Source organism: Cervus canadensis, chromosome 26 (assembly GCF_019320065.1).
Source record: "Cervus canadensis isolate Bull #8, Minnesota chromosome 26, ASM1932006v1, whole genome shotgun sequence".
Taxonomy (NCBI): domain Eukaryota; kingdom Metazoa; phylum Chordata; class Mammalia; order Artiodactyla; family Cervidae; genus Cervus; species Cervus canadensis.
The window spans coordinates 25,611,868-25,628,471 of NC_057411.1; the positions used below are offsets into that span (position 1 = coordinate 25,611,868).

Here is a 16,604-nt window from a genome sequence, read left to right on the forward strand (position 1 = left end):
CTAGTGGAATTGCTGTTCAAAAGATATTCATACTCTGTTTTTAAAGTAGAAAGCAAATATGTCATTAAAGTTACTTTAAATGTTTGCCCATTCCAAAAAATACTTAGAAATTTACAGATGTTTCAGGACTAGGATTTTCAGTATAACTAGGATTTTCAGTCTATAACTAAAATTATTCACCTGTTTTTCTCAGACCATTTGTATTCTGGACTCCAACTTATCCTGACTTCTCTGTACTTTTACGGAATTTTTTTTTTTTTTCTGTGAATCAATCTTTGATGGCTCAGCTGGTAAAGAATCTGCCTGCAATGCACGAGACCCAGGTTCGATCCTTGGGTCAGGAATATCCTCTGGAGAAGAAAATGTCTTACCCACTTCAGTATTCCTGCCTGGAGAATTCCATGGACAGGGGAGCCTGGTGGGCTACAGTCCATGGGAGTCACAAAACAGCATGACTGAATGACTAACACACACATACATATGCCAGAAACTTCCCTGGGTGCTGGCTGGCAATATAGCAGATGCAGCCCACCCTCAGAAAACTTGTAGTTTTGGCATTTCCCTGGTAGCTAAGCTGGTAAAGAATCTGCCTGCAATGCAGGAGACCCCAGTTCGATTCCTGGGTCAGGAAGATGCCCTGGAGAAGGATAGGTTACCCACTCCAGTATTCTGGCCTGGAGAATTCCATGGACTAAAGTCACAAAGAGTTGGACTGAGTGACTTTCACTTTCAAACTGTATTGCATTTCTTTGATGAGCTTACCTGTCCATATAAAATATGCAGATTTTTCTGGTTCCTATAAAAGATGTTATAGGTCTTCAGTAAAGAATTAAGTTGTTCCCTGAAAAATAAATTACATTCACTTACAATCAATCTTAGACTCTTCAATGGTAAAAGGCAATAATGATGCTTTCAATTCATAAAGGTATGAAATAGAATGTAATGGTTCAATGGAATCTTTACTATTCTATCATTTTAATGAAAGTCATTGAAAGCTGAAAACTTCTTAGGACATCACTAAATGTTGAAGGCGTTAATTCATAAACGAAAAACAAAGTAAACAAACAAAATCTGACCTTTAGATGGTTATTTTCCCTTGGTGAAGATATGTATTAATAATTTCCAAGTTGAATTTGATTTTTTAAAAGTTCTTCAAAATTTTCTGTAATGAAGAAATGACTGGCTGCAAAAGTTTGTATTGAAAATAAAATCTAAAGCAGTGGTTCTCAACCTATTTAAGTCACAGTATCCTTTGAAACCCTGATGAAAGCTTTGGCTTCCCTATGTGGGGGAAAAAACCTATATATAGACACATAGTTTTGCATGTACAATGTGTGCTAATTTATGCACTGTTTTGAAAGATTTTCTTGATAAACAAGGAAGGAGTCATTCTCCACATGGTTTAAGCATAGATTCTCTTTATCTGACAGTAACAAACTGATATTTAAAAATATTCTTTGTCTAAAATTCTAGAGTAAAAGAGAATTCCCTGGCAGTCCAGTGGTTAGGACTCCAGGCTTTCACTGCTGAGGGGGCCCAGGTTCGATACCTGGTTGGGGAACTAAGATGCCACAAGCCATGTGACTCAGCCAAAGAAAAAACAATTCTGGAGTATATGAAAATGAAAGTGAAGTCGCTCAGTCGTGTCCGATTCTTTGCAACCCCATGGACAGTAGCATACACCAGGCTCCTCTGTCCATGGGATTTTCTAGGCAAGAGTACTGGAGTGGGTTGCCATTTCTACATCAATATATTTATAGTAGGTAGGTAGGATAGTATAGTAGGTAAGATTTGAGATGACCTCCAGCCTGCTATCACACTGTCCTTCATTCATTTTCTTCAACTATTTCCTCCAAAGTCACCTTCTCAAAGAGTCCTTCTTTATAACCAAATCTGAAAATTTGCCTTCTCCCAACATTCATATCTTACTTTCCTCCTTACTTCTGCCCCTTGCTCACCATCTAACCTTGTATATATTCTACATATTTATCTAACATTCTATCTCCTCCACTAGACTGTAGCTCCAAGAGAATAAGCATGTTTTTATATTTTGTTCATGCTATATTTCATGTGCCTGGAAGAGAGTGTGGCAAATAGTAAGAACTCAACAATGGTTGAATGAAATGATCAGAAAAAAATATTATTCAGAAAATAAAGCTAAACATATCAAAGGGTGAAAAGTTCTTTTATATGATCAGTTTTAGGGGAGAGATAGCTCATGATATTAAATTTTCAGGTATAGTAATTGCTAAAATCCCTTTGATCTTTAACATCTGTCTCCCTCCCATAAGAATCCTGGTTCTGTGAGGATAGGGATTTGGTCTGTTTTATTCATTGCTGTCTTCCCAGTGATTTGAGCATAGCCTTGCTAATGGTAGGCTCTTCTGAATACTGACTGACAGAATTCATTGTATATTGATTTTTATGTTTGAGATCATGTAAACGTACATTCCATTTGACTTTTCTCACTTGTAATTTTTAATGTACCTATTTTCAAGGATCAATATACTCCACACAAACACCACAAAAATTTTTCTGCAGAATTACTTTATGCTACTGTACCATTTCCCAACTGGCTGACCTTAGAATTCTAGTGTTGACGAATATTTCTGTTTTAAATATCACTGAGCACACAAGGGATTTTATTTCATTGAAGTCATTGCTGTGGGATAGTTCCTAAAAACTAACATACTGGTAAAGAGCATGAACACTTTTATAGCTTTCATTATGGTGCCAGGGTGACATATGGAAATTTCCAGTTCACTTGGGATGCAAATCCTGATATGCTAAGCTGTGAGAATTGTAATACAAGCAAATGGATTTTTACATAATCTTATTCCCTCAGCTTCTGTTTCTGATAAAAACTGCATGATAAGGAATAGTACACGTATCCTTCAAAGTATTTACCTCAGGACCATGTTTAATTAGAAAGATTATTCTCTGGGAGCAAGCTCTTTGGAAAATGTTTCTATATCTGAAAAGAACCAGACTAAATCTTTCTCCACAGAAATAAGTCTCCATATGACCCAAGGAGTCAGCAAATTGGTTCCCAGGACACCAGTTTTTATAAATAAATTTTATTGGCATATAGCCACACTAATTTTTTGCTAATTGTCTGTAGCTGCTCTCCTTCTATAATTGCAGAGCTGAGTGATTGTGACACAAACCATATGGTCCACAAAGCCTAAAGTACATATTATCTGACCCTTTACTGAGGTATTTGGTCAATCTATAAACTGTGTGTAACACAAGGTAACTGAAGACCACAGATACATTACATATTTTCCTCACCACAGGCAGAATCTTTCTGACACCACAATGGCACTTTGAAGGATTTTGGCATGCAGAAGAAGGGAAGAGTTTGGTAGAATAGTGTTGGGATAAAATTGGGTAAGTTAATGGTGCAATAAAGTGAGGAATTAGAAAATTCAGAAGTTAGGTGAACAGCTATAATAACGGTGAATGCATTCCAAATATTAAAACCTCATCATGTTTTTATTGTGTGGACCTTACCCAAGGAACTTTTAAAGATGATTAGCTTATGCATCTGATGAAACAATGGACCTAATACAATACTGGGAACACAATATACCCTACAACATTCTAATTCAACTTTTTTGGGCAACCAGGCCACAAGGAACTGAAGAAATTATTGTCAAATTAATCATTTTTTATCTGATGAATGGTTCAAATTTTGTCCTCTAAGAGAAGACCTGTCCTAACGATCATTTATTCATACACTTGCTGTGTGAACGCAATAAAGAGGTCTCACTCTGAGGATGAGTGAGAGCTTCAAGGAATTGGTGCTGCCTATTTTGCACTTTGGAGGCAAAGGAATAAGCAAGAAGAGTGTGAGAGCTTACCAGACAAAGAAAGTATTAACAGGGACCTTCTAGATATTTCCATAGCTTTTGTGGAGAAAGCTCAAAAAGTTGATTCTGAGAACAGGACATTTAGGATAGGGTATGGTAAGTGATGAAAAAGCAGGTAAGAAGCTTGTGAACTTTTTAAAGAAGTTTAGAATTCACCCTGCAGGGAATGGGCAGTTACTGGAGTTTTCACGTAGAGAAAGATATAATGCTCCTAAGGGCCACTAGGGAACTTATGGCAGACGGGGTAGATTAACTAGACTTTCGCTCAGTCATGTCCAGCTTTTTGCAACCCCATGGACTATAGTCTGCCAGGCTCCTCCGTGCATGGGATTTTCAAGGCAAGAATACTAGAGTGGGTTGCCATATCCTTCTCCAAGGGATCTTTCCGACCCAGGAATGGAACCCACATCTCCTGTGTCTTCTGCATTATGAGCAGATTCTTTATCCACTGAGCCATCCAGATTTCAGGGTAAAAAACACGAAGGCAGCAAGATGAGTGGAACCACTGCAATGGCATCGGGGTGAAGGGTCAAGGCTAAGTTCTGTAGAAAGGTGATCAAATGTACCTTGAATACAGAAGACTCTGAAGTTTAGAAGAGACCTAAAAATGGTATAGGAATTATTTGGTTTAAGAAATCCAAAGACAATCACTAAAGTGTTATCTAAGCAGTCCATAGCCAGGAAAGGGGACACTGATTTAATATATATGGTGACTTGTCAATAGCAGTTGCAACATATTCTTTAGGATTTAACTTAAATGTTACCTGTGTACCTCAAGGCTATGGTTTTTTCCAGTAGTCATGTATGGATGTGAGAGTAGGACTATGAAGAAACTAAGCACCAAAGAATTGATGCTTTTCAACTGTGGTTGTTGGAGAACTCTTGAGAGTCCCTTGGACTGCAAGGAGATCCAACCAGTCCATCCTAAAGGAGATCAGTCCTGAGTGTCCACTGGAAGGACTGATGTTGAAGCTGAAACTCCAATACTTTGGCCGCCTGATGCGAAGAGCTGACTTATTTGAAAAGACTCTGATGCTGGGAGGGATTGGGGGCAGGAGGAGAAGGGGACGACAGAGGATGAGATGGCTGGATGGCACCACCAACTCGATGGACATGGGTTTGGGTGGACTCCAGGAGTTGGTGATGGACAGGGAGGCCTGGTGTGCTGCGATTCATGGGATCGCAAAGAGTCGGACACGACTGAGCGACTGAACTGAACTGAACTGAACTGATGGATCTCCCTACCTCATAAAAAAAAAGGGAAAAAATAATTTATGTAAATTTTCCTCTCAGCCCCAAAGAATTCTCCACCCAGCCTAGACCGACTGTTTAGCAACTGTTCGGTTGCCTTAACAAAACTATTAAATGGGTGATAAGAAAAGGATTCCCTATCCAGTCTTCTCAGCTTACAAATCTGTCACATCTAGAAGGCATAGGGACATCCAAGAAGTTGAAAATGTACCAACAACCTATATACTTTTTGTGGTGGTAGTATGGTCGCTAAGTCGTGTCCAACTCTTTTGTGACCTACATGGACTGTAGCTCCTCTGTCCATGGGATTTCTCAGGCAGGAATACTAGAGTGGGTTGCCATTTCCTCCTCCAGGGGAATCTTCCCAAACCAGGGATCAAACACATGCCTCCTGCATTGGCAGGTGGATTCTTTACCGCTGAGTCTCCAGGGAAGCCCACTACTTTATGTGTGATATATAAATTGATTTTCTAAGAAAGCTTGGTTTTTCAAACATGGAATACTGTATCATAATATATCACAAGGATTAAAAAAAAAAACACTCCTACACAGTATATAACATGAATAGTGTTTTTATAAAACTAAGGAATAACAAGCCTCCATATAAACTGGACTTCTAACTAAATGAACACATAGAATCATAAGCTTCCCTGGCACGGAAGCTGGTACTGTGCATGAGAGTGCAGAGAGGACCCTGTTGGATGCAGACGGACACCTTGAGTTAGTCATTAAGGCTCCCGGATAAGTGCTCACCAGGGAGAGACTTAACATGGGGGCGACAGGGATAGGGGAAATGATGCCAGGGCTCCTGTCCTTTTAAAGGTCCCTGTTCCTTTAAGGCTCCTGGCTCAGTTTTAATGAGTAATAGTGGGTCCAGAGCTGACTGTAAAATGCTTAGGTGTACTTTGCCCTTTGTGGTCTGAATGGCATCTGCGCAGCAGATGGGAATTACCCACATTCTGACGTTTGTCATGAATAATGGACTGAGCAAGAAAGGAGTTCCTCAATCTTATCATGCTATTTGGTTGTCCAGAAGAATCACTTTGTATTTAATTATATAAACTGTAATAAATATTGACACTGGACAGCATGATGGGTGGAAGTGAGTTGTGCCCTCCATCCATAGACAGAATGCAAGTCAAATTTTAGTTGTGAATTCTCTTTCCTTTTAGTAATGATTTGCAGCATAGCTAAGTGGATCTCCAACCCTCTTCCTGGAAATCAAAAAATCCCATCTCATTCTTTACTAAGGGATTCCTATAATTTGGACAAAGGCAAACCAGAAATACGCTTGTATGCAGTAAGTGATGTGAGTGAAGTTGCTCAGTCATGTCCGACCCTATGCAACCCCATGGACTGCAGCCTCCCAGGCTCCTCCGTCCATGGGATTTTCCAGGCAAGAATACTGGAGTGGGTTGCCATTTCCTTCTCCATTGTATGCGGTAGCTCAACACAAACTTCAGAGCCTGCCACATGACACAAAATAAACCTCAGTGGAAAAAACAATCCCATGTAGTCACCAAAGGCATATTTGCTGTGCTTCGTTAGTTTGTGTTATTTCTGCCTTTTGGAGACTTGCTGAAAAATATTCAGGATCCCGGCCAGGCAGCCACAGAACAACACAGACAACAGCACTGGAGATGGCATCCTGCCTTATGTGTTGCCATGTTTAAGAGCAGGAACCTAGAACATTCGAAACAGCGTCTTCAAAGAGATGAAAAATTAAAGCAGAATCAAAATGCTAGCTTGTTCTCTTACAGATTTAATCACCCCCTTCCACCAAATTTTGCTCATAATGTTACATTTCAGCAATGAGGTTAACAATTTAATGTCAGTTTCAAAAAACTGAATGTAAAACTTAATTCATAGTGATTTTTATAAACAACATAATGAACATGTAAAATAGCAAACTGATCATCTTCTGGGAATTAAGGTTGGGATTTTTTATTTTATTTTATGTGTTGTAGTTCTATATGCTTTCCAAACTCCATATAGTAAGTGCATAAAACAGTCAATGTTTTCATAATTTCACTTCCGTAAAAATGTAATATAGAGTCCTGTATGTTTTTGGAAAGGTGAACCAGGAAATATGAGGACAAAAGAACAAGTAAAGTCTTATCATTACGCTCTTTGCCAAGACAAACAAACCATCATTCCATAGTCCTGACATCTGCAAGAAGTAGCAAGATTCTCTTAACTTCCTTTATCCTTCATTACCGTCAGCTCGAATCCTGGAATTAAAATTGCAAACTCCTTCAGTCCTTCCTCAATAAGCAGCCTGGCTCCAGTTCTTTTTGCCTTTGGCCTCATCTCCTGGCTCAGAAGATGAGGAAAAAAGGCTGCTTTTCAACCTTTGCTTAGAGACTTTGCTCAGTTCTCAAAGTAGGCTATTCATTTCCATTGCAAATGAAAGGATTGGGTTCCATCATTTGAATACTGAGAGGCTGGGGAGAGGAAGCTATCTCCATTGAAGTAAAAATGCAAAACCAAAATGATCTGGAAGCCCCAAATCAAACTCTCCTGACTTCCTTTGAAGCGCTGCCCTTTCTGCCATCCCTCACAGCTCTGCTCAAGTATCATTAATTACTGCCGGTGGTTGGGAGAATGTCTTGTTCTTCCTGGCAGTTCTGTCTTAAGACTAACTCTATTATCAGTGCTGACAACTGATAATAAAAAGGACCTGGGAGCTTCCTGCAATCCATTAGTCACCTAATCAATAAGGTAATATAACCAGACGGATCTCACCTCTGGGGCTTCCCCTGTGGCTCCGCAGGAGACTCAGGTTCAATCCCTGGGGCGGGAAGATTCCCCTGGAGGAGGACATGGCAACCCACTCCAGTATTCTTGCCTGGAGAATCCCATGGACAGAGGAGCCTGGTGGGCTCCAGTCTATGGGGTCACAAAGAGTCAGGCCCGACTGAAGCGACTGAGCACTCAGTCTGGTTGGTTTTTTTTAGCCATTTGGTGACTTTTGGGGGGTATTCACCATCTCCAAATTACCCCTGTAAACAGTGGCCCTGAAGTCAGCTTCTCTCAGGTCCTTAACTCCTCCTAGAGATCAGTTGAGAAGAGAAGGACTAAAGATTAAGGTATAATTTCACAATTTTAAAAAGAAATTTGATGTGACTGATGGCTAGTGAGTTGGCAGAAAACAAAAGCACCGCAAATGTTGAAAACCCCACTGCTAAAGAGAGGGGCTGGGACTGCTCAGAACAATGTCACTAGAGGCTGATGTGACACGGAAGAGAGGATTCAAAGGGAGCGGCAAAGAAGGACAGTATCATTCATTAAAACACTTGTGCTCCTGAGGAAGACAGGAAGGTGTTTTAGAGGTGACATCTGATTCTGAAGAGAATCTCTTTATAAGCTAGGTATCCCTGATGATTCAGACAGTAAAGAGTCTGTCTGTAATGCAGGAGACCTGGGTTCTATCCCTGGGTCAGGAAGACCCCCTGGAGAAGGGAATGGCTTCCCACTCCAGTATTCTTGCCTGGAGAATCCCATGAAAAGAGCAACCTAGCGGGCTACCATCCCCGGAGGTAGCAAAGAGTCAGACACGAGTGAGTGAACTAACACACACCTTTATAAGTATTTGATATTTTAACACATTAGCTTGTTTTCTAACAACCTCAGATAAAGGAAGACACATATCTGCTCCCTTTCTTTCTATGGTCTGGCTTCTGAAGAAGCTTCTGAAAAAAAACTAAAAAAAAAAAAAAAAAAATTCGTTATCTATTATTCCAGTTGGTGGCTGTAATGAACTGCTTCTGCGTCAGACCTCAGTTTCTGTTATCACATGAAGCTGACTTCCTAGGGGCAGCCTGAGCAATGTGGACAGGAAAAAGGGAAGTCTTTGCTCTGCTGTTGCTGCTGCTAAGTCACTTCAGTCGTGTCCGACTCTGTGAGACCCCATAGATGGCAGCCCACCAGGCTCCCCCGTCCCTGGGATTTTCTAGGCAAGAACACTGGAATGGGTCACCATTTCCTTCTCCAATGCATGAAAGTGAAAAGTGAAGTAAAGTCGCTCAGTTGTGTCCAATTCTTCTCAACCCCATGGACTGCAGCCTACCAGGCTCCTCCATCCATGGGATTTTACAGGCAAGAGTACTGGAGTGAGTTGCCATTTCCATCTCCAAGTCTTTGCTCTATCATCTCCCTTTCTGGCCTGAAACACAGAGAAGTATGGTCTCTAACTCCTTGCCCTGACACAATTTACAAATCACTACTGATTCTTAGATTTCTATTCTAATCCAAAGCAGGGACTTGAAACTACCTTTCCTTTGATGAAATTGTCTGTTTCTTGTTGTACCCAATTATTTAGGCGAGAACAAAGAAACATTTAGTGCCCAGGAAAATACTGTTTGAAAACTACAGAAAAATTGTGTACCCTTGAATGTGTGGATAACATGAGAGGCAGTGGTGTATGTACTCTGTTAGAGAAATGGTTCTAAAATTGAAGTTAGCATCAGAGTTGCCTGGAGGGCTTGTTGGAACAGAACATGAGTGGCACCTCCAGAGTTTCTTATTGAGTTAGTCTGGGGTGTATCCTGAGAATTTGCACTTCTAACATGCTCCCAGGTGATTCTGATGCTGCTAATCCAGAGACCATACTTTGAGATCCATTCTTTTAGAGCTCAGGGTGCTGAGGAAGGGGCAGGGTGGCAGACGGCAGGTTGAAATAGGTGGTCATTCCGACTGAAACTAAGATAGTTACATATAATCAGGCCACTAACTTTTTTTAGCCACACCACACAGCGGGCTTCCTAGGTGGCTCCATGGTAAAGAATCTATCTGAAAATGCAGGATTTGTGGTTTCAATCCCTGGGTTGGGAAGATCCCTGGAGAAGGAAATGGCAACCCACTCCAGTATTTTTGCCTGGAGAATTCCACAGACAGAGGAACCTGGCGGGTTACAGTCCATGGGGTTGCAGAAGAGTCAGACATGACTTAGTGATTAAAAAACACTTAGTTCCCCAACCAGGGATTGAATGCATATTCCCTGCATTAGAAGTGCAGTCTTAAGCACTGGACCACCCCGGAATTCCCACCACTAACACTTCTGCCCCTGCTCCTCTATTACTGAGGTAAGAGGACGGAGGACACCATCCCCACAGACATTCTCTGGGAGGAGGTTTGCTTTAGTTTCCTATGGCTGTTGAAACAAACTACTGTAAACTTAGCAGCTTTAAACAACACAGACGTATATCTGACAGCTCCACAGGTCAAAAGTTGGTCTCACTGGCTATAACAAAGGTATCTGCAGGGCTGTATTTCTTCTGAAGCCCTCAGGGTGGAGAATGCATCCCCTTGCTTTCTGCAGTTTCCACAGCCTGCCCACATGCGTTGTCTTTCGGCTCTCTTTCCATCCATCTTCAAAGCCAGCAGGGCCACACAGTCCTTCCTACTCCACCACTCTGACACAGAATCTTCTCACATAGCTCTTCTCTCCTCCCACAATAAAGGATTGGGGCTTTCTAGGTGGCATTATTGGTTCAGAATCCACCTGCCAATACAGGAGACGTGGGTTTGATCGCTGGGTCGGGAAGATCCCCTGGAGGAGGGCATGGCAACCCACTCCAGTGTTCTTGCCTGGAGAATCCCCATGGACAGAGGAGCCTGGAGGGCTACAGTCCATGGGGCTGCAAAGAGTCAGACACGACTGAAGTGATTTAGCACACAGCTGCTGCTGCTGTTAAGTCTCTTCAGTCGTGTCTGACTCTGCGAGACCCCATAGATGGCAGCCCACCAGGCTCCCCCATCCCTGGGATTCTCCAGGCAAGAACACTGGAGTGGGTTGCCACTTCCTTCTCCAATGCATGAAAATGAAAAGTGAAAGTGAAGTCGCTCAGTTGTGTCCGAATCTTCGCAACCCTGTGGACTGCAGCCTACCAGGCTCCTCTGTCCCTGGGATTTTCCAGGCAAGAGTACTGGAGTGGGGTGCCATTGCCTTCTCCGTTAGCACACAGCACATGATTACATTGAGCCCATCTGGATAATGCCCCAAATTTAAGGTCAATTGATTAGCTGCCATTGACAGCTAGGGTTGCCATTCCATCGGCAACCTTAATTCCCTTTTGCAATGTAATGGAAAGCATTCAGGGGTTTAAGGGATTAAGGAGTAGACATCTTTGGGAGGCCATTATTCTAGCTATCACAAGACTTAAAAGTAACTCTGTCTATCCAAATATCGTCTGAACAGTTGAGAGGCATCTTGTTAGAAATCACAATCTGTATTTCAACCAAGATCCCCAGGAAAGTCTGCATGCACATTAAAATGGAAAGAAGCCCTGATGTAGATAATCACCCTACCACTCGGTATGAAACAGTGTTTGAGGGTAACATCCATCAAACCAAAGGGCTTTCCCAGTGGCTCCGATGGTGAAGAATTTGCCTGCAACTCAGGAGACCCAGATTTGATTCCTGGGTTGGGAAGATCCCCTGGAGAAGGGAATGGCAACCCATTCCAGTATTCTTGCCTGGAGAATTCCACAGACAGAGGGGCCTGGCCAGCTACAGTCCATGGGGTTGCAAAGAATCAGGCACAACTGAGTGACTAACCCACACACACACGTCAAACAAAAATACTAAAGTCCTAATTTAGTTCCTTGAGACTGATACTCCCATACTCACTCATCATCAACACACATTTATTGGAGGATTACTATGTAACAGACAAAATAATAGGTGCTAGGCAGACTGCATTATTTAAACTGATGGGTCCCCTGCAGTGATGGGAGTTACTTTCTGGAGAAGAAAGATTTAAAAAAGAACAAATAAAGAAATATGCTGATTTTACATATGGGTAAGAGGTATAGGAACAACAAAATATCATCCTGTGATGCAGCACCTGAAAGAGGGCATTTTAGAAAAGGCGATCAGAAGGCCTGAAATACTAAACTGACACCTGAATAGTAGGAAGAAGTCAGCCATGTGAAGAGTCAAGGAGAGGGTACAAAGCAAGAGGGTACAAAGCCATATCCCGTGTGCAGGACTAAACTTGGCATATTTGAAGGAGACAAACAAAGGGATAGTGACTAAAGATGAGGTTGTAAAGGTTCTTCAGGCCAGACTGCATGGGGCCTTAGAGACTCCTTATGACAGGGAGTCTGTGATAGGAAACTTTGAAGGGTTCAAGCAGGATGCTGTGACTTCTCTGTTAAGAGACTTTCTGGCTGCTGGGAGAATGGCTTGCAGGCCCCGGAAATGGTAGCTGGCAGCCTGATTAGGAGGCTGTTGTAGTTGTCCCGGCAGGAGATAGTGATCGCTTGGACTGGATGGTGAGAGGTGGCCGGATATTGGATGTGGAGCTAATGGGACTTGCTGTGGGGCTGGGTATAGCGATGAGGGAATGAAACAGTGAGGTTGGTATCTGGCTTCTGTTCAGATCTTGCTTCTCATTTTTCCATGATTTAAACTTTCAAGTCTTTCTAATACATGCCCCATAGATTTTTTTTTTTTAAGAGCCAGTTAAAAAGTAAACACAAGTGTGCCACACAATACCCGTCATGATTGGAGCAGTTGCAGGCTGACCATAAAAGGACACCCTCTGTGTATGAACAGCGGGGGAATTTTGTACTTATTGGGCTTCCCAGGTCGCTCAGTGGTAAAGAATCTGCCTTCCAATGCGGGAGATGCAGGTTTGATCCCTGGATTGGGAAGATCCCCTGGAGGAGGAAATGGCAACCCACTCCAGAATTCTTATCTGAAATATCCCATGGACAGGGGAGCCTGGCAGACCATAGTCCATGGGGTCGCAAAGAGTTGGACATGACTGATCACACACACAACGATCACTATCTTGACTTCACAGTCTGATGTCCCTGTTCCCTTGAGATAGGGAAATAATCTATCTATTTAGCTAATGAAGACTTTCAATTATTTTTACTGATGTGTCTTTCAGCCACTTGGGTCATCAGGACTGTCACTAGAGTGTCTGAAACACAGCAAGTGGTCAGTGATCCTCGGGGCCACCTACGTGAGCATGAACTAGAGACTGAGACAGGATTCTCCCGAGCCACAGGCTCTGACGGCTCTTCGATAATGCCAACATGACTAGGACCACAGATTCTCCTTATATTGGAAAAAATATATATATATATTAAGCAACCTCCTTGCTTCTATTCTGGGCATCTTCCATCTACTCCCACATTCTATCCAGATTATGTAGAACACACGTAAGCGAATCATCTGCTCTGCCGAACACCCTTAAATATCTCTCCACTGCTCTTGGTATAAAAACCTGAAATCCTCATCATAGCAGGTGAAGTCCTACTTGGGTCTCTCTTCCTCTTTAGCCTCTTTGGCAGAGATGCTTTTCCTTGGGTTCTGCACCTCAACCACTCTGGGAACTCTGACTTGCTGGAACTCTGTGCTGTCTCTGGGCTTGAGGATATTGGGCTGGCCTTCTGTATTAGGAATGGTCTCCCACTGACTTCCTTAAACTTGTTAGCTTGATCCTCCTTCAGATCTCTAGCCTTCCCTGTTTACACTAGATCCTTATTCTCTCGGAGTGTAAGGGTTCTTTGGCTTCTGAATCAGGCTTCTAGAGCTGTGGTTCTCACTGTGATTCTGAGAGCAGTGACATCTGTACCACCCGGGCACTTGTCATATGTGCAAATGTTCATGCATATGTGCTTAGTCATCTGTGACTCTTGGTGACCCCATGGACGATAACCCATCAGGTTCCTCTGTCCATGGGATTTTCCAGGCAAGAATACTGAAGCGGGTTGTCATTACCTCCTCCAGGGGATCTTCCTGACCCAGGGATCGAACCTACGTCTCTTGCATCTCCTGCATTGGCAGGTAGATTCTTAACCCCTGAGACACCCCAGACCTCCTGAATTAGGGACTCTGGGAATGAGACCCAGCAATCTTTATTTTACCAAGCTGTCCAGTAACTCTGATGAAGGCTCAAAAGTTGGAGATTTGTGGCTTCAGACTACAACCTCCATGAAAGCAGGGCTCTGGTCTTTTTCATTCAGAATTGCTACCCCAGCTTCTAAGCTTCTAGTATAGCATCTGGCTCATGGTGTGCTCTTAGTAATTATTTGCTTAGGGAATAAAATATGGAAAACTGAATCCTGACCAGCTTTTAAAGAGGGATAATTATTTTACATTAATTAACTAATTAATTAATTTCTGGCTGCACTGGGTCTTTGTTGCTGCTCACAGGCTTTTCTCCAGTTGCGAAGAGCGGGGGCTACTCCCTAGTCGCAGTGCACAGGCTTCTCATTGTGGAGGCTTCTCCTGCAGAGCATGGGCCCTAGGGCACTTGGGCTTCAGTAGTGGCTGCAGCTCTGGGGGCCTTTTCTCTAGTTGCAATATGGGGGCTTCTCATTGTATGTGGGCTCAGGAGTTGTGGCTCTTGGGCTCCAGAATGCAGTCTCAGAAGTCGTGGCATGTGGGAACTTCCTGGACAAGGGATCAAACTGGTGTCCTGTGCATTGCAAGACAGATTCTTAACCATTGGACAACTGGGGAAACCCTAGAAAGGAATGATCTTTTTCCAGCATAGCTAAGATGACCAGAAATTCAAGTCAACTCTGTGTCATCTATTTTTAGAGTCTTTGAATTCTGACTTCATCAGACTGTCTATTGAAGCATGTTCAGAGTGTACTGGGCAGACAGATGATCTTGCTTTTTAATGGGCCAAAGTGATCAAATAGTAAAATGTGGAGTAGATAAATGTTATTGCGAATAACAATTGTCTTGGTATGCTCAATGACTGTTAGCAATACATACTCATTGAAAAATATCTGATATAAAGCTGAATGACCATTTCCACATGTCTGGGAGTGACATTATTGACCTTTTTGTGAAACTGTGATATCCAATTTCTCTTAATAAAAATGTATTTTTACTAGGCCACCAAACATGAATAATAGAAAATTTTTACATAAAATAAAAAAAAGAAAAGAAAACTCCCACACAGAAAAAATATTCTTCAGTTTTAAAGGAAATGGTCCTACCTATGTTTCAAACTTTTTTCTTGGCTCCTTTTAAAATCCTCACTCCTATAAAAATGTGTCAGAGAGGGCTCTCCTCTGCTTTCTTAAAGACAAAAGTCCAACGGGGCCCACTCTTTAACACCTAGCGCAGGGCACGCTGGGGCTCGCAGTGTTTGTTTCAGTTCCTTTGATCCAGAGAAGACTCTGGCCACGAGACCTGGGCAAACATGACCCTCTGACTCTGCTGGCCAGGTAGGAGGCAGCCTCAGGAACACCGGCCCTTTGTGCTGAAACTGTGATCAGAGGCGTAGGTGGCTGGTTCCTTTGTTTCAGCAAACAGTGCCGACCAACACCCTTGGAAAAAGAAACTCTGAAATGATGTACTTTCTGCTAAAATGTATTACATCATGCTAATTAAAGTTAGTTGGTAAGGACAGGAATGCACACGTGCCTTGTGACTGCTTTTGGAAGAGTTGCAGCTTGCAAGGGTTTGTATTAGGCTCCTAAGTAGGAGGGGAAAAAAATCCAGCAAGTTCTGAGGGTAAAATCTGATCTATATCCTAAAACTGGATTTTAATATCTTTTTTAAAATTGAGGATAGGCATTTACTCACCCCTAAAATGCCCAGATTTCAGCCTAGGACCTGAAGTGAAAGCACTTTGAAAACAACCATAAGGAACCACATTTTTTTTTTTTTTAAACGACTCAGCTCACTTAGAATATTTACCAGGTAAAACAACGGAGCAGCGATGACCCCAGGCAAGGAAATACCAACTGGAACCTTAGTTACTTGAGCATGAAGTTAACTTCTGCCAACGCCCTTCACTCAGGGAAGTTTCCAAACTCAGAGAATTCTTATCCAGTACTAAGACGTAAATGTTATATTGCTTACTGTGCTATTAAATCAAGACCTCCTATTTCACAGATCATATATAGTTCTCATGAAATCTGCTGAAAGCAAGATTTTCATTAAGGACTTTTTTTTTCTATTAGTCTTCATCATTTTCATGTATTTCTCTGCATGAAAATAAACATCCCTTAATAAGTTGGTGATCCCTGCCTTGTTTACCAGAACAATGCCTGTTGCAGAGTGGGACCTGAATAACTACTTAAGTGAATGAATGAATGGAGGTGTTTGTCAGGTCGATGACAAGTTGGATGTTGTAGGTAATCAGTCGTATCACTATAATTTCTGGTGACTATTTTGTAAAGATTTTCCTGAATTCCAGAAATTTATTTCAGGTGGCCAGAAATTCTCAAACTTTAATCCTTTCCTCTTCTAAGCAGTAGTTTCTAGACTTTAGTACTGCATCAAAGTCACCTGATTAACACTGGGATGGACACAACATTTGCACTGTTAACAAATATCTTAATCAGGAGGCAGGTAGCCCATGACTACATTTTTTTTTTTTCCATGACTACATTTTAAGAAACACTATTTTCTCGTCTGGCATTTGTGTAAAGGCCATGTTACTTTACCATCTAGAATGCCAATAATACGCAGATACTAGGGCCTGAAAGGGGCTCTAGCCTA

The 16,604-nt window shown here is 42.1% G+C and overlaps 1 protein-coding gene across 5 annotated transcripts in view; it reads right to left on the reverse strand.

The window, feature by feature from the left end:
• Positions 1 to 16,604, reverse strand: part of RASSF6 (Ras association domain family member 6) — a 62,317-nt gene that overhangs the window by 23,834 nt on the left and 21,879 nt on the right. For all 5 annotated transcript variants that reach the window (XM_043448468.1, XM_043448469.1, XM_043448467.1 and 2 more), the window contains one exon: positions 763 to 841. In XM_043448468.1, coding sequence (XP_043304403.1) covers positions 763 to 841 — 79 coding nt within the window. The remainder of the gene's footprint in view (positions 1 to 762; positions 842 to 16,604) is intronic.